Source organism: Orycteropus afer, unplaced genomic scaffold (genome assembly GCF_000298275.1).
Source record: "Orycteropus afer afer isolate SDZICR_OR568_19922 unplaced genomic scaffold, OryAfe1.0 scaffold00599, whole genome shotgun sequence".
Classification (NCBI taxonomy): Eukaryota; Metazoa; Chordata; class Mammalia; order Tubulidentata; family Orycteropodidae; genus Orycteropus; species Orycteropus afer.
In genome coordinates this window covers 1,468,524-1,487,337 of record NW_006922186.1, presented here as the reverse complement: position 1 = coordinate 1,487,337, position 18,814 = coordinate 1,468,524, and the positions used below count along the sequence as shown (strand labels likewise).

At 41.3% G+C, this 18,814-nt stretch overlaps 1 protein-coding gene across 1 annotated transcript in view; it reads right to left on the bottom strand.

Moving 5' to 3' along the window:
- Positions 1–212: 212 nt before the first annotated feature.
- The window catches only part of AR (androgen receptor), a 411,187-nt gene continuing 392,585 nt past the window's right edge, over positions 213–18,814 (bottom strand). The window contains exons 4-8 of the mRNA XM_007956285.2: positions 17,565–17,852; positions 8,466–8,610; positions 2,150–2,280; positions 945–1,102; positions 213–368 (exon numbers count right to left, since the gene is read on the bottom strand). Of these exons, the coding sequence (XP_007954476.1) occupies positions 213–368; positions 945–1,102; positions 2,150–2,280; positions 8,466–8,610; positions 17,565–17,852 (878 nt within the window). The remainder of the gene's footprint in view (positions 369–944; positions 1,103–2,149; positions 2,281–8,465; positions 8,611–17,564; positions 17,853–18,814) is intronic.

Here is an 18,814-nt window from a genome sequence, read left to right as displayed (position 1 = left end):
GACCCATGGGAAGGTTGGATAGGGAGAAAAGGAGGAAGAGAGGGGGGAAAAAGCCCAGCAAATAGAACTAAAGACCATCTTCATGACAGACTGTATACATCAATAGAGGAAATTCCCCAAGGCACTGCAGAGAAGTAGTGCAGAATTATAACAGGCAGAATACATTTGAAAAGGGGAGTGGGGTGGGTGTAGCAATGGGGGCTTTCAAAGCTTCACTGTGTATGGAAATAGATGGGCTTGACTTTCCCAGAAAGGATCTTGGGAACTTGAACAGAGATGATCTCTGCCATCATTTCCGGAAAGTCCACGCTCACCATGTGAGACTTGATTAGCAGGTCAAAAGTGAACTGATGCAGCTCTCGTGCAATCTGCAAGGGGAATAAAAGAAGGAGAGCACAGGGTTGATGAAGAGTTGGCTTCTGCTAGGATCTCCCCCCACCTCTGATTCCTGTTCCTTTTATTTCCACCCCCGTCCCTTGGCCCTCTCTCATGAGATTGTGTGTCTCTGTGTTAAATAGTCTCAAGGGAGTGATTGAGGGCTCCCAAGAGATCTTTTACACTATTGCAAGTTCTCTGACTCAGGACTAGGTGTTCCTCTTACCCAACACACACACACACAAACTCACACACACACATGACTCAGGGAGAGGCGAAAAACACTCAAGTCTGTTTTATCTGTCTAGAGGACTCATCTGCTCTAAACCCCTTTCCTGAGTCCCAACTTCTCGGTTCTCAACTCCTCCACCTCTTTCACAACATCCAGCTGGAACACTGTGACCTGTGTTCCTTTCTTTTCCACTGTGTTTTCTTTCTGGACCACACTCAAAGCCAGAGAGTGATGGAAGCACCTCCTAACAGATGTTGTCAGAGCCCAGAGGAGCATGTTATCACTTGGCTCTATCAGGTTACTTTCCCTGACAAAGCACCCTCCATCTTTTGCTTACAGGCTGCACAGAGTCCAGGAGTTTGGTGAGCTGGTAGAAGCGCCTTGAGCAGGATGTGGGATTTTTTCTCTTGCATGCAATGATACGATCAAGTTCCTTGATGTAGTTCATTCGAAGTTCATCAAAGAATTTTTGATTTTTCAGCCCATCCACAGGAACTGACATAGGATGAAGACAGAATGGAGAAAGAAAGCATGCCCAGGAAGGAACATTAGAAAAAGCACTAAGGTTTCTGACAACAAACTTGACTGTCACCCCACAGGGAGGGAACTATCTACTTGGCTTCCTGTCAGCTGAAGTCTGTGTGCCTTATGCTTTCAGGCTGCGAGGGAGGTCTTGGGAAAAGGCTAGCTGGACTTAATCAAAAGGAAATCAGGTAAATAAAATTTGTGAAAACTTTTTCTTAGTTTTCTCATTTACCCTTTTTTTTTCAGGACTTATGATTATATCTTGTCCATAGTCCAGCCCTAATTTAGACAATTAAAACACATGGCTTTGAATATCAAATTTTTTCTCCTTTCTCCCTCACAGAGACTAAGACAGCATTCTGCTTAGAAGAGACATTAAAGAAAGGTTCTTTGGCTGCCAAATAAACCCTGTATGAGTTGCTAACAAGGAGCCCCGGTGGTACAGGGGTTAAGTACTCAGCAGCCTGTTTCCACAAAGATGTATAACCTTGCAAACCCTAAGGGGCAGTTCTATTGTATCCTATAAGATCAATGAGTCAGAATAAACTGTATAATAAAGGGTTTGATTTTTCTTTTTGGTTTGAGTTGCTTACATAGACCTCCTACTATTGTACTATTGGCAGAAGAGAAGATTCCTTCAAGGAGGCATCCCTCTTGTTCTATTTCCTTGCAAGGAGGTATAAGGTGGTTCTAGCCTGTTTCCTATAGGAAACAGAAGCTACGGGAAAACTCCCAGATTGGTTACAACTGGTCAAAATGACCTTGGATCCCAAAGATCAAAGGGCAGGTAGGGGTGGAAGGTGAATTCTAGCAAAGAAATGGTCTCTATCCATGAAATTGGTCTTTGTTAGGAAAAAAAGTGCTGAGGAACAGTGAGATTGGGAAAGGGAACAAATTGGGAGATTTCCAGGGGCTGGCTTTTCAATTGATAACCTTTTTAAAAATGGTAGAAACAGCCCACTTCTCGTCTGAGTCTTCATGTCTCCAGGGGCACTAATTGTCCCTCCAGGCACTTACTAATGCTGAACAGCAGTAATGCCTTCATGCACAGGAATTCCTGGGGGGTGATTTGGAGCCATCCAAACTCTTGTGAGAGGTGCCTCATTCGGACACACTGGCTGTACATCCGGGACTTGTGCATGCGGTACCTAGGAAGAAGAAACACAGAGGAAGAAGAGGAGTGACTAGGAGGCTTAAAACAATGCCAGAAGGAACTCCTCTGGTTGCCCTCCCCTCTCCAGGTTCTCTAAAAAGAGCCTACTGTTTCTTCTGCTGCTGCCTTAATGACAAGGATCACGGTTGTTCTTCTCCCCCCCTTTTTTTCCTTCTCCTTTTTTCCCCCTCTTTTTCAAAAATCCTGACATTCTGATAATTATTTATCCCCTATGGGAAGGATATGGGTTAGTACATGGAATTTCCAGGTCTTCTTGCCCTTCTTGTTTCCTGAAACTGGGACAGGAAACCCTAACCAAATGAACAGGCATATGGTCTCCCTGACTACAGCTGTAATATTCTAGCTATAGTTAGAGATAAGACCTGCTTCTCAGACAGCCCAACTTGGAGGATCTCTAGGGAAAAGGCCATAGAAATCAGCTCTTAATATAAGGATATCAGGATTCTCACATACCACACTTGACTGCTAACCAGAAGGCTGGCGGTTCAAACTCACCAGCCACTCCTTGGAAGGAAGGTTGGGCAATCTGTTTCTGTAGTGACACTGCCTCGGAAACCCAAGGAGGGGTCGCTATGAGTCAGGTCTGATTCGACGGCACATAACAACAATAACACAGGTGTTCAACCTGTCAATCACCCTTTATCTTGCTTTGAATGCCATTTCCTGTATTAGAAACTTAATCATTTCTTTAAAACCTCTCAGGGGAAGAGATTCCACATTACCTTTTCAAAATGAATTCCAATGCTTCCCAAGTCTAATAAATGAATATCTAAACTAAATGATGCCTACTGAAGGGAAGCTGGACTATATGAAGAAAAACGTGGTATCAGGATTGGAGGAAGAATCATTAACAACCTGAGATATGAAGATGATACAACTTTGCTTGCTGAAAGTGAGGATGACTTAAGGCACCTACTGATGAAGGTTGAAGAATACAGTGTGGTGTGTGTTTTATCTCAATATAAAGAAAACAAAAATCCTCACAACTGGACCAATGAGCAGCATCACAATAAATGGAGAGAAGATTGAGGTTGTCAAAGAATTCACGTTGCTTGGTTCTACAATTGATGTCAACGGAAGCAGCATTCAGGACATTAGACGATGTGTAGCATTGGGAAAGTCAACTGCGAAGGAACTGTTTCAAGTGCTGAGGAGCAAGGATATCTCCTTGAGGACTAAGGTGCACCTGACACAAGCCATGACATTTCCAATCACCTCGTATGTATGTGAGAGCTGGACAATGAATAAGGAAGACCAAAGAAAAGTTGATGCTTTTGAGTTGTGGTGCTGGCGGAGAATGCTGAAAGTACTATGGACTGCTAAAAGAACTAACAGATCTGTCCTGGAGGAAGTGCAGCCAGAATGCTCCTTGAAAGCAAGAATGGCCAGACTTCATCATGTTGTCAGAAGGGACCATTCCCTGGAGAAGGATGTCATGCTTGGTAGGGTGGAGGGTCAACGAAAGAGGGGGAGGCCTTCAACGAGATGGATTGACACGGTGGCTGCGATGATGAGCTCAAGTATAGCAGAGATTGTGGGGCTGGCAAGGGATCGGGCAGTGTTTCGTTCTACTGTGCATGGGGTCGCTATGAGTCGGAAACGACTCAACGGCACTTAACAACAACAACAACAACTGAAGGGAAGCCCACTTCTTCATAATCTGGCCATTCCTTGTCACAAGTGAGGAGCTTAAACATGTGTTAGATACTTAATTATAGTAATTTGTGATCATATTATCACATTAACTCCTATAAATGGTATGAATAAATGAGCAAGGTTTGGGCAGCCTTCTCAGGGAGGAGCAACCTCTCTGTATGACTGGCCATGACATACCTAATATACCTCTGATAGAAGATATAGCATCTTCCTGCTTCTTGGGCCACCAGGCCTTCCTGGGTTTTCGAACTTCAGAAGCCAAGTGTGTGTGTGTGTGTGTGTGTGTGTCAGAAACTGATATCATAGCATGCAGAGAAATGGAAGGGAATTTCACACCCATACAATAATCATGATGACAGAGACCTCCTGGAATGGATTTGAAGACTGTGCTTTGCCGTTTTGTTCCCAAAACTACTAGCCTGGACTAAAGGATGAGCAAAGCCTGGAAGGAGGGAGTTGGTGTAGATGTATTCAGGCTAAGGCCTGACTGGAAAGAGAGTGTTTACATAGTTATCACAAGTCAATTGACCAGAACAGTGTTGCCTGAAGGTCTTTCACCTAGAAAAACTTTTAGTAAGATCTGTTAACCCTGGGACCTGGCCCTGCTCAGTCTCCCTTGTATTCCCCCAATCCTCTGTTGATGACAACACTGTAGTCTTTTTACAATTGAAAGCAAGTCCCTGCATGGAGGATTGCTGTAACATTGCCGCAGGTCCCAAGTAGAAAGAAGGTGGAGAGAGGAGAGTAGGAGGAGAAACAAAGGAAATGATTCAGAACGGAGAAGAAAAGGGGAGAAAAGGTCACAAGAGAATAGGGGGAGAGTTAAAGAAAAGAAAATGAGAGGAGAAGACAGGGGAGAAAAGGAAGGAAAAGAATGGGATTCAGAAAGAGCAAGGATAGGTGGAATAAAGGAGAGTGGATGAGAGGGGCAATGATGATTGCAAAGCACTGAACACAGCACCTGGCATATAGTAGGTGCTCAGCAAATGACATTATGATTCTATTCACCATTCTACAGATGAGGAGACTGAGGCTCAGAGAAGTTCAGCAATTTATCCAAGATTATACAACTAGAGTTCAAACCCATTACTGCAACAACATGAGCTCTCCACAAAGGAGGGAGGAAAGGAAGAAGCAGGGATGATGACAGTTTGGTGTCAGAGGGATCAGCAAATGAGTTGGTTCAACTTGGAAAAGTATCTGTCTTTCTCTTGGGGCCTCAGTCTCCTGATCAGAGAGCCTCAACTGGAGTGGTGCTGCCTCATAAGTGGGTGGTAGTAATGTGTAGGGACAGTTTGAGTTGTCACAGTGACTAAGGTCCTATTTATTATTTAGTGGACAGGCCAAGAATGTTAAACATATTCTAATGCTCAGTACCATCCTACACAATGAACTATTCCTCCTAAAATGTCAGCAGCATTCCTGTTGAGAAACACTGGTCTAGATGTTTGTAGGTACTGTGAGAGTTCTAATTAGTAAGTTCCTATAAAAAGAAGGGAGCTTGTTGTTTTGGGAGCCCTTGGAGTTGGTGGGCTAGCCCCTAGACCTTATGGTGCCTTTGAATAAAGTGGATGGTACAGGTTCAGAAAGTGGTGGTGGGGTGTCACGTACTAATTCAGAAGCAGAGAAGGAAATTAAGACTTAGAAAACAGCCAATTATCACCTTGCAAAGCCCTCAAAACTTCATGGTTCTAGGAAAGCTGGTATAGGTGTCCTCAAACACTCAAGGACACATTAGAGTGTGGGTAGGAGATCAAAATAACCAGGAATGGAGACATGCAAGGCCTGTTCCAGATGATGGTATCATAGGTAACTCTTTGGAAGCCTGGAAACCACAGAGCGGGTTATGCCAAAAGTCCAGAGTTTATTCTTAACTTCTAACTACCAAGGCTGGCTGGGTTGGGAGAGGGCAGCTGGGGACACTCACTTTCCCCCACATGGCATAGCGGTACTGGAAGGAACCACTGCCCTGTAGATTTTATTTTAAGCCTCTTCTGGGTTAGAGGGGTGGAGGGGAGGGGAGGTCAATTCCTTCCCTGACAAAAGGGATTCTCTGTGGTGAGACTGGCTCAAATTCCTTGGGAAGATTTTTCTGGCCAGCTCCATTCACAACTCCATAGAGGGACCTTAAACAGCAGACATAAGAAGATTATTGGTATTAGAGAAGTGTATTATTGGTATTAGGGCATATCAGAAAGGGAGTTCTTTTGTATTTTGTCTACTATGGGTCAGGATTTTTCATCCATGAGTTCCAATTTACTCATCACAATATACAATTTAAAAAGGGACCCTGGTGCCACTGTGGTTGAAGACTCGGTTGCTGATCAAAAGGTTGGCTATTCAAACCCACTATTCATTCTATGGGAGAATGATGTGGCAGTCTGCTTCCATAAAGATTACAGCCTTGGAAACCCTATGGAGCAGTTCTACTCTTTCCTAAAGGGTTGCCATGAGTTGGAATCAACTCCACAGCAATAAGTTTGGATTTCGTTATTGTTAGAGATATGCCACGCCATCTTGCGTGACTCTTCCGGGTTCTTCTTCATTCCCTGCTGCCCCACCCAAGGTCATAAGTTAGTTAAAGGAAGTCGAAAGTGAGCTTCCTGCAAGGCGCAAATTTTAAAAGGCAACATAGCCTCTGATAGCTTAAGACCTCTTCCCCCAGCTCTGATGTACAACCTCCTAACCCCAGGTCTATATAAGACCACCTTCTCCCCTGCTCTTCCTCTTCCTCTTCTTCCTCTCTCCCCTTCTTCCCTTCTTCCTCTTTCTTTCTTCTTCTCTTCTTCCTCTTCTCCTCTTCTTCTTCCTCCTCTTCTTCTTCTGTCCTTCCTCAGTGCAGGCGCCCTTTTGCCTCCTTAATAAAATCTCCTGTTGGGTACCCTGGTGTGTGGTGTGGTCGTTGAGTGCCGACGGAGCTCTAACAGTTATTGTTATTAACAGAAGAAGGAAGTTAAAGGTCTTCTTCCAAGAAATAGATGTAGGAGATAGTAGAGCTGAGGTTTTTGTCCAGAAAAGTATAATTCCAAAATCTTATCTCTTGTCTAATTCATAAAGGATAGAGCTGGCAGCAGGGCAGGCATTAATTAAACCTGTTTCTAACAGAAAGGAAATGACTAGGCCAAGGTCACACAGACAGAGAGTAGTGGAACTTCTCCTCCCCATCAATTACCATCGTGAGACAATAAAGGACCTTGGAATTTCACAAACATACACTTGAATCTTGCCTCCAACATGCACTAGCTGTGTGACCTTGGGAGAGTCAGTTTATTTTGCTGAGCCTGCCTTTTCTCATCCATAAAAACAGGATTGTCTATAAAAAGGAAAAATCTCTTTGGTTTCCATGAGGACTCACTGAGATGACATTTACAAAGTACATAGCGTAGTTCTGGCACAAAATAGTTGCTCAACAAATAATGGCTAGCAGTAGCCTCCAGTTGTAGCAAACTAATACTACTTGCATTCCTCCTCCATATCAGACCCTGTACTAGGAGCTGGGGACATATTTAATCAATATGTGATTCTTCTCTCCCTTGTAAAAAGTGTCCTGTGCATTTGGAATAAGGATGAAAGAGGAAAGCCACAAAAACAACCAGAGATCTTGAGGCTGTGTCTAACACGATCTAAAGGCAGGAGATAGTGTGCTGGTTAAAATCTTCAAGTTAAAAATTGTAAGGGTAACATGGAATTCAAAACTCTTGGGAGCTAGGAACACTGCAGTGCCATTAGAACTACCCAGAAAGTTAAGGTCTTCTGATTCTTCATGGGCAGGATCCTAGAGTTGGAGCAAAGGAGTTCTAAATTTGAATTCCAGCTGCAACACTCCCTAGCTGTGCAATCTTAGGCAAGCTGCTGCTTCTTACTGAACACTACTTTCCTCAGCCCCCTAAAAATTGAATTACATCAATGTCACTTAATTTTACATGTACCATAGAAATTGCTGAGATTGTGTATGTTTTATTATGTATATATTTCATCACAATCTAAAGAGAAAAGGAGGATTACAGTTGCTACCCCATCAAGCTGTTATAAAAGAAAGTATCTACCTAGTACTGACACATAGTATTTGCTCAACAAATGATGGCTAGCAGGAACTCTCAGTGATTGAAAAGGAATCAAAGGAATTTCAGCCCTCACAGCCAGACTATCTCTACTCCTTTCCTATGTTTTTCAAAGTAAAAGGGAGGGGCCTTTACATGGAATTCTGACATAAACCACAAAGCAGATCAGAAGTAGCCAAAATACCAGGGAAAGGAATGGCTTCAGCAACAGCAGCAGCAGCAGCAGCAGCAGCAGCACCCCCTCTCATCACTTTCCAGCAATTTATCTTCCAGCTCAGGCAAAACCATCTCAGATTGGACTGGCTGTCTGGGGCTTCCATTACCTCACCTGTATATCAAATGAGTTATTCCTTAACCCACTACCCCTACCACCCTTACCACCACTATCCAGGCCTGGACAGGCTGCTCTGCTTATATGAGGCCTGGACCTAGGAGCACTTACTCATTGAAAACCAGATCGGGAGCGAAGTAGAGCATCCTGGAGTTGACATTGGTGAAGGATCGCCAGCCCATAGCAAACACCATAAGTCCCATCCACGAATACTGAATGATTGCCATCTGGTCATCCACATGCAAGTTGCGGAAACCTGGAAAGGAAGGACAGAGGCAGTGATCAGACTGGACACTGATGGGCTGAACAAAGTCTAGGCCTCTGCTGAGCCACAAATCTGGCAGTCGGGCAGTCCCTGAAGAGCCTAGGGACCATATGGTGTCTGCTGAGTGGTGGGAGCAAAAACAACAAACTACATTGTGGGGCAAAAGTTCCTTGCCCTCTATACTTTACTGAGATGCTATTATAAAGCTCACATGGAATGAGGATGGAAACAAAAAAGAGCATTTTCAGTTGGAAGAGAATAACAATCTAACATTTACTGGCTGATTACAATCAATGAACTCTTTTCTAAGCATGTTATTTACATATACTCATTTAATCCTCACAGAAATACAATAAAGTAAGTACAATTATCATCATCATTCTGTAGATCTGTAAAACTGAGTCATGAGAGGTTAAGGAACTTGCCCAAGATCACACAGCTAGTAATTGGCAGTTGTTGTTATTTGCCATGGAGTTGGACCCAACTCATAGCGACCCCCCCCCTTTGCTTTCTGAGGCAGTATCACTGTGGAAGTAGATTGCCCAACCTTCCTTCTGAGGAATGGCTGGTGGGTTTGAACCACAAGCCTTCTGGTTAGTAGTCAAGTGCCTTAGGCACTATGCTACCAGAGCTCCTAGTAATTATCAGAGCAGGTTCCAAAACCAAGCAGTCTGACTCGAAAGCCCGTGCTCTCAATCACTAAACTTTTCTGATATAGTGTAATACTTATAATAATAATAATGCTTATTGCTACCACTCATGTGTCACTTTGTTGTACTGTGGTGGCTTATGTGTTGCTGTGAGGCTGGAAGCTATGCCACTAGCATTTCAAATGCCAGCAGGGTGACCCATGGTGGATAGGTTTCAGTGGAGCTTCCAGACTAAGACAGACTGAGAAGAAGGACGGGGTCATGCACTTCTGAAAAAATTGGCCACTGAAACCTTATGAATAGCAGTGAAACAATTTCTGATATAGTGCCAGAAGAAGAGCCCCTGAGGTTGGAAGGCACTCAAACTATGACTGGCAAGAGTTGTCTCTTCAAAGTAGAGTTGATGTAATGAAACAGATGGAGTAAAGCCTGCACTACCTTCATGTGCTGATGGTATAGGACTCAAAAGAGGAAGAAAAAGCTGAAAACATCCATTAATAATCAGAATGTGGAATGTATAAAGTATGAATCTAAGGAAATTGGAAGTTGTCAAAAATGAAATGGAATGCATAAAGATCATCCCAGCATTAGTGAGCTGAAACGGACTGGAGTTGGCCATTTTGAGTCAGACAATCATATGGTCTACTATGCCTGGGATGACAAATTAAAGAGGAATGGTAGTGTATTCATCATCAAAAAGAACATTTCGAGATCTCTCCTGAAGTACAATGCTGTCAGTGATAGGATAGTATCCATATATGCCTGCAAAGAAGACCAGTTAATACTATTATTGTTAAAATTTATACACTAACCACTGAATCCAAAGATGAAGAAACTAAAGATTTTTACCAAGTTTTGTAGTCTGAGACTGACCAAGTGTGCAATCAAGATGTATTGATAATTACTGGTGGTTGGAATGCAAAAGTTGGAAACAAAGCAGACGCATTAGTAGTTGAAAAATACAGCCACATTGATAAAAGTGATGCAAGAGACTGCATGATATAATTTTGCAAGAACAACAATTTATTCATTTGAAATACTTTTTTTTTTTCAACAACATAAACAGGGGATTATACATGTGGACCTTGCCAGATGGAATACACAGGAATTAAATAGAATACATCTGTGGAAGGAGGTGATGGAGAAGCTCAATTCCATCAGTTAAAATAAGGCCAGGAGATGACTATGGAACAGACCATCAAGTGCTAATTTGCAAGTTCAGGTTGAAGCAGAAGAAAATTTAAATAAGTCCATGAGAGCCAAAATATAATCTTGATTATATCCAACCTAAATTTAGAAACCACATGAAGAATCAATTTGATGCACTGAACACCAATGGCTGGAGACCAGATAAATTGTGGGATGATATCAAGAACATCATGCATGAAGAAAGAAAAAGGTCATTAACAAAAGAAGAAAGGAAGGAAAGTCCAAAATGGATGTCAGAAGAGACTCTGAAACTTGATTTTGAATAGAGAATAGCTAAAGCAAATGGAAGAGATGATGACATTAAAAGAGCTGAACAGAAGATTTCACAGGGTGGCTCGAGAAGACAAAGTATTATAATGAAATGTGTAAAGACCTAAAGTTAGAAAATCAAAACAGAGGAACATGCTTGGCACTTTGCAGGCTGGAAGAATTGAAGAAAATTTCAAGCCTTGAATTGCAATATTGAAGATTCTATGGGAAAAATAGTGAATGATGCAGGAAGCATCAAGAGGGATACACAGAGTCGCTGTATCAAAAGGAATTGGTTGATGTCCAACCATTTCAGGAGGATGCATATGTTCAAGAACCAATGGTATTGAAGATAGAAGTTCAGGCTACAATGAAGGCATTGGTGAAAAACAAGGTTCCAGGAATTGACAGAATACCCATTGAGATGTTTCAGCAAACAGATGCAGTGCTGGAGGCACTTATTCATTTATTCCATGAAATTTGGAGGACAGCTACCTGGCCAACTGACTGGAAGAGATCCATATTTGTGCCCATTCCAAAGAAAGGTAATCCAGCAGAATGCAGAAATTATCAAAAAGTATCATTAATATCACATGCAAGTAAAATTTTGCTGAAGATAATTTAAAAAATGATTGAAGTAGTATATTGACAGAGAACTTCCAGAAATTCAGGCTGGATTCAGAAGAGGACATGGAATGAGGAATATCATTGGTGATGTCAGATGGATCTTGGCTGAAAGAAAAGAATACCAAAAGGATATTTACCTGTGTTTCATTGACTAGATTATGCAAAGTTATTTGACTGTATGGATCATAACAAATTCTGGATAACATTATGAAGAGTGGGAATTCCAGAACACATAATTGTTCTCAAGAGGAACTTGTACATAGATCAGTGGCTGTCATTTGAACAGAACAAGGGGATATTGCATGGTTTCCAATCGGGAAGGGTGTGTGTCAGGGTTGTATCCTTTCACCATGCTTTTTCAATCTGCATACACAGAGCAAATAATATGAGAGGCTGGGATCTTTGAAGAGGAATATAGCATCAGGATTGGAGGAAGACTCACTAACAACTGTGATATGAACACAATCTTGCTTGCTGAAAATTAAATAGACTTGAAGCACCTACTGATGAAGATCAAAGACTACAGTCTTCAGTATGGATTACACCTCAACAAATGAAAACAAAAATCCTCACAATTGAACCAATAAACAACATCATGATAAATGGAGAAAAGATTGAAATTGTTAAGGATTTCATTTTACTTGTATCCACAATCATCGCCCATGGGAGTTTAATTTGATTACGATACCTAATTCTATTCTCTAATACCTTTGTTCCCTCGCCTTTGAAGTCATCTGCTCAGGTAAGCATTGCTATCAGTAGATAACTTGAGGAAGCAATACCCCAACCTACAGATTCCCTTAGGCACACATTCATTCAACATGAATCTGGCACTGTGTTAACAGTATTAGGCTGTTTTGGAGAGATACAGAGGAATCATCCTCAGGTTTTGAAACACACCAAGTGGGTTAGGAAGCTGACATAGTCTTTGAGACTGTGACTATTTTCTTATGAAAATCCAATAAACATCATTTTTTTTAGTAACTGGCAAGTGGAAGCCTGTAGTCTCATGTGTAGTCTGGGGAAAATAAAAGGCCCAAAAAAGTTCAGTGTGGAAATCTTTGCCCTAGTGCGCCTGCCAGCCAAGGTCTTCAATGTAGATGATTCAACCTTGAAGCCTGTGCATAAAATTCTAGGCAAGGTTGTTGTTGTTGTTGTTATTTGCCATCGAGTCGGCCCCGACTCATAGCGACCCCTCCTTGGGTTTCTGAGGCAGTTATCACTACGGAAGTAGGATTGCCCAACCTTCCTTCCGAGGAGTGGCTGGTGGGTTAGTAGTAATGTAAACTGAGCTTATTGAAAGTTTCAGTTTAGCACTCAAATGTCATAAGAATGAGTTATCATTTATAGAGCACCTACTGTATTTTAATTACTGTAATATATGCTCTTTATACACAATCTTTAATGTTGATAACAATTTGCAAAGTAGAGACTGTTCTACCATCTCTACAAATGAGAAAACTTGGAGATGTGATTCTTTTCAAGGTCACATAATGTATAACTAGGATTCCAGACTAGATACATCTGATTCTAAACATACTCTGTACTCACAATCTATTCATTCATCTCTGATTAGTAGCTACCAATTATTAATGTGCCAGGTATTCTGCTATGCAATTTCCAGGTATTATCACCATCGTCAAAAACTTACAACAAAATTTATTTGATTAGATGCCTAGCACAGTTCCCAAATAGGACAGGAACTCAATCTATTAAATAAGCAAATTAATTAAACTATTAGCTAATTAATATGAATAACAGTTCTTATGAATGTGGTAATTGACTTTGGAAGAGAACTATTCTTTTAAATAACTGAAGGTTAGAGATCATTTCCTAAGGCAAATTAGATGCTGAAATGACATTGATTTGCAGGCTCATTAATGTCAGGAGAGGGCTTCCTTCTTGGTGGTTGGGCTGAGCAAATGCAGTGACATTCACCCATATGGATTCAGCCTTACTGATGTGCACTAAGTTATTTTCAAGATAACTTGTGAATTGGAAGTCAGAGGGTTTGTGTTCAAGTTCTGGCTCCATTTGCAAGTTACCAAGTTAGGTAAGATAGTTAACTTCCCTGAGCCTTCATACATAAAATGGGTCGCTATGAGTTGGATCCAACTCCACGGCAGTGTGTTTGGGATTGTGCTGAAGATTTCCAGTTATCAATTGCCATTGTGTTGGCTCTGACTTATGGCAAGCCCATGTGTGTCAGAGGACTGTTCTCCATAGGATTTTATGGTTGATTTTTTGGAAGTAAATCGTCAGACCTTTCCTCTGGGATGCTCTGGATGGACTCAAACTGCCAACCTTTGGGATAGCAACCCAGCATGTTAACCATCTGCATCACCAGGGACCCCAACATACCACTAGTAAAATATGCACCACATATTTGGTAATATTGTACTGAAGCTGAAAGAACTGAGGAAAATATCCAAGCCTTGAGTTGCAATATTGAAGGATTGTATGAAGGAAGGTTGGGCAATCCTACTTCGGTAGTGATACTGCCTCGGAAACCCAAGGAGGGGTCGCTATGAGTCGGGGCCAACTCGACGGCAAATAACAACAACAACAACAACATGGGCAAAATACTGAATGATGTAGGAAGCATCCAAAGAAGATGGAAGGAATACACAGAGTCACTGTACCAAAAAGAATTGCTTGATATTCAACTATTTCATGAGGTAGCATATCATCCAGAACCAACAGTACTAAAGAAACAAGTCCACGCTTCAGTGAAGGCACAGGCAAAAAAAAAAAAAAAGCTCCAGGAATTGATGAAATACCAAGTAATGATGTTGCAACAAAAGGATGTAATGCTGGAAATGGTCACTCATTTATGCCAAGAAATTTGGAAGACAGCTACCTGGCCAACTGCCTGGAAGAGATTCATATTTGTACCCATTCCAAAGAAAGGTGACCCAACATAGCAGGGAAATTATTGAACAATATCATTAATATCACATAAAAGTAAAATTTTGCTGAAGATAATTAGTTGGGTGAAAGCAGAGAATAGCAGAAAGATATTTACCTGTATTTTGTTTACTCTACAAATGCATTTGACTGTGTAGATCATAACAAATTATGGATAACATTGTGAAGAATGGGAATTCCAGAACACTTAATTGTGCTCCTATAGAACCTGTATACAGACCAAGAAGTAGTTTTTGAAACAGAACAAGGGGATACAGCATGGTTTAAAATCAGGAAAAGTGTGTGCTACAGTGGTATATTTTCACCATAATTATTCAATCTGTATGCTGAGCAAATAATCTGAGAAACTGGGCTATATGAAGAAGAACATGGCAGCAGGATTGGAGGAAGACTCATTAACAACCTGTGATATACAGATGACACAAGCTTGCTTGCTGAAAGTGAAGATGACTTGAAGGACTTACTGATGAAGAGCAAAGGCTTCAATATGGATTACAAATCAACATAAAGAAAATGCAAATCCTCACAACTGGACCAATCAGCAACATCAAGATAAATGGAGAATATACTGAAGCTGTCTAAGTTTTCACTTTATTTGGATATACAATCAACACCTATGGAAGCAGCAGTCAAGAAATTAAAAGATGCATTGCATTGGGCAAACCTTCCTTAAAAGACCTCTTTAGAGTGTTCAAAAGCAAAGATTTCACCTTGAAGACTAAGCTAAGTCTGACTCAAGCCACAGTTCTTTCAATTGCCTTATATGCATGTGAAATTTGGTCAATGAATAAGGAAGACCAAAGAAGAATTGATGTTTTTGAATTACGGTATTGGTGAAGAATATTGAACATACCATGGACTGCCAGAAAAACGAACAAATCTGTCTTAAAAGAGGTACAACCAGAATGATCCTTAGAAGTGAGGATGGCAAGACTCTATTTCACATACTTTGGCCACATTATCAGGAGGGATCAGCCCCTGGAGAAGGATTCCATGTGTGGTAAAGTAGAGGTCAGTGAAAAAGAGGAAGATCCTTAATGAGATGTACTGACACAGTGGATGCAGCAATGAGTCTGGATGCAGCAATGAGTCCAAACATAGAAACTATTATGAGGATGGTGCAGGAGCAGGCAGTGTTTCATTTTGTTGTACATAGGGTGGCTGAGTCAGAACCTACTCAAGGGCACCTTATAACAACTATAGCCGGGACTCCTCTGGTGAGGATTAGGTGGAATCATATATATGTGAAAAGGCTCTGTAACTTATAAAGGGGGACAAGTAAAGTGTTTGGAAATTGGTTAGAAAGATTAAACTGAAGCTCTGTTACAAACAAGATATCAAAACACTCAAATGAGTAAGTGATAAGAACTAAAGAAACTTTCCCTTTTTACTTTTCTGTATTTTTCCCTCCCTGTAATAACCCTCTATTTTGGGGCAGTGCATGTGCAGCCAGAGTCCTTGGGCTTCCTTCCCAATGTTGGCCAGTTTACCTCAGCTTCCTAAACTGGCAAGGTGTTGTGTAAGGTCTGGTGGCGTGACTGGGCCTTGTGAGTTAAAAAGACAAAATAGGGGATTCACAGCCAAAATACAATGTCCTCAAAGGCAGAAAGTCCACCATTTGACCTAAGTGGCCTTTTATGAGGCCTTGGACCCTCATTGTCAAGCCCAGGGCTCCAGAACTACAGGGGCATTACATAGACTACACGGTAGAATTAAATGAGGAGGGGATCTGGAGTCAGGAGGGCACCTGGGCTCAAGTTCTAGCCCTGCTACTTTCAGGCTGTGCAACTGTAATCCAATCAAATAACTTCTCAGAGCTTCAGTGTCTTCATCTGTAAAACAGGGAAAAGAATCGCTACTTTACATGATTCTTATGTGGATCAAATCAGGATATACATATGAAACTGCCTTACTTACTAAAAATTTCCCTAAGAATGGTAGTTATTATAAGAAGGAAGATTAATCATGGATTCCAAAACAGGAGGTGTGGTTTTTGATGTTTCAAATGAACTTTTGAATCCTGGAATTTCACGATTAGCAGAATGCTTAAAGATCATATGCATCACTCTTTTTCAAACTGTGTTCCTTGGGGCCTCATGATTCTGCAAGGAAGGACTGGTACTTCCCTGAGGTAGTGAGGGGGGCACTGAGCCAGACACTCTGGCTGCAAATATAACAGCAACAGTTACTTGTATCTGCAAATAAGACTTTTGAGGAAAAAAATCTAACTTTTAAAGTTTTTGAATCATTGGACAGAGCATTTCTGAGGCTTCTTCAAGCACTAGTATTTTAATAATCAGAACTGTTCAAAGAACTGATGGCCTAGGGATAAAAGGGAGTTCTCCATTACTGGAGGTATCCAAGCAGAAGTTAGTAAAAATTTGGTAATTTTTTCACCAAAGGAGCCCTGGTTAACTGCTGGGCTGGTAATTGAAAAGTTGGTGGTTTGAACACACCAGCAGCTCCCCGTGTGAAAAGAGCTGGTGATCTGCTCCTGTAAAGATTACAGCCTTGGAAAACCTATGGTACAGCTCTACTCTGTCCTGTAGGGTCACCATGAGTGGGAATCAACTCAATGGCACAAAACAACAATTACTTCACTGTTTCCCAACATTTCCTCCCACTGACTACTAAGGGATTTTAAAGAGCGTTAAGCATTCCTTGAAGCAAAATTTGAAAACCATTAATTTAGTTCAAACCATCCTTCCCACATTATACAGATGGAGAAATTGAGATCCATAATGAGAAGATATCTGCTCAGGGATCACACAATGATTTACCATCGAGCTAAAATTAGAACTCAAGTGTTTTGACTCTCAACTCCATGGTTTTTCTACTATACTTTATTATAAAACTTTCCATGGTACAGATCCTGAAGGTAACACTGAAGATAGAATGACAGTCAGGCTCAAGACTATCTTTGAGGTGAACTTGTGTGTGCACATTTAGAAGAGCATACAAAAAAAAAAAATATGTGAGTATGTCTATGTGATTATAGGGAAAATTGCTGACCTTGTTTATGGGTTGAACCTGGATGCATGATAGCTGTCTGTACATGTGAGGCAGATGGGACACTGTATAATTCTGTCTTTCTTCTTGTTTCCTGAGTCTCAGTTCCCTTATATGTAAAGTAGTGATGATACTAATCCTTCCCCTTTAGGGTTATAGTGAGGATTACATGGGTTAATGAGGAGAAAAACACTGGGCATGGTGCCTGGCCTGTAGCAATATCCTCTACATATTGTCTCCCTTATACCATGTCCCTACTTTCCCCTTTCTTACCAGGCAAGGCCTTGGCCCACTTGACCACATGTACAAGCTGTCTCTCGCCCAATTCATTGAGGCTAGAGAGCAGGGCTGCAAAGGAGTCGGGCTGGTTGTTGTCATGTCCAGCACACACAACGCCTGGTTCAATGGCTTCTAGGACATTCAGAAAGATGGGCTGACACTCATAGCCTTCAATATGTGACACTGGCAGCTTCTGAGTTGGCTCTTCAGTGGGGCTGGTGGCACTGGAAGCCTCCCCTTCTTCCTGTAGTTTCAGGTTACCAAGTTTCTTCAGCTTCCGGGCTATTGAGAAGGAAGGGAAACTTAGATAAATTATCAGAGACCAAAAACACATCATATAGATACCCTGTTATAAAAACTACCTGAACTATGAAACTAAGAGGATATTCGTCTTCTCTGTGCAGAGAATTACTTCCTTAAGGACAGATGCTCAATTTAAACACTAGTTGAATGAATGATTTATCTTCCTAAATACTTGCTAAATCCCTATTGTTATATCTTGTTTTTCCTCTGATCTCTGTGTCAGACCACCCTCGTATATCCTCGGATGGGCCTTTGCCTGACTGCAGCCTTCAGTATTCATAGCCGGGACTTTCAGTTAGTTTATTCACTAATGTATGCATGAATCATTCATTCAACATAATCCACTGTTAAGGCTTTGCTTCTAGGTGACAGAAATATAGGCCGTACTCCAGTATGATAGAGAAGAAATAAATGCCCACAAACAATTCTTTAAAATGTCAGACTATGGTTCAATGGAGGTATAAACAAAAGATGAGAACATTAAGTCTTTTCTCATACATGGGGTCTGGAAATACTCTATTTAGAGAGTGGAATTTGACCTAGACTTTGAAGAATGGTGAAGACTTCACCAGGTAGAAAGGAACAGAAAGGGCATAAACAAAGACACTGAAGAATATATGGGAGAACAGCTAGAAACAAGTATGGCTGGTGTGTATTGTATACGTGGGGAAGTGACTACATATGAGGTTGAAAATAAAAGTGTTGCCTCATTGTAAAAGGATGTGTGTAACATATTAAGAAGTTTGGCCTTATTTGATAAAATCCAACACTCATTCCTGATCAAAACTCTCAGCAAAATAGGAATAGAAGGGACATTCCTCAACATAATAAAGGGAATTCATGCAAAAGGTTGGGCAATCCTACTTCTGCAGTGATACTGCCTCGGAAACCCAAGGAGGGGTCGCTATGAGTCGGGGCCGACTCGACGGCACATAACAACA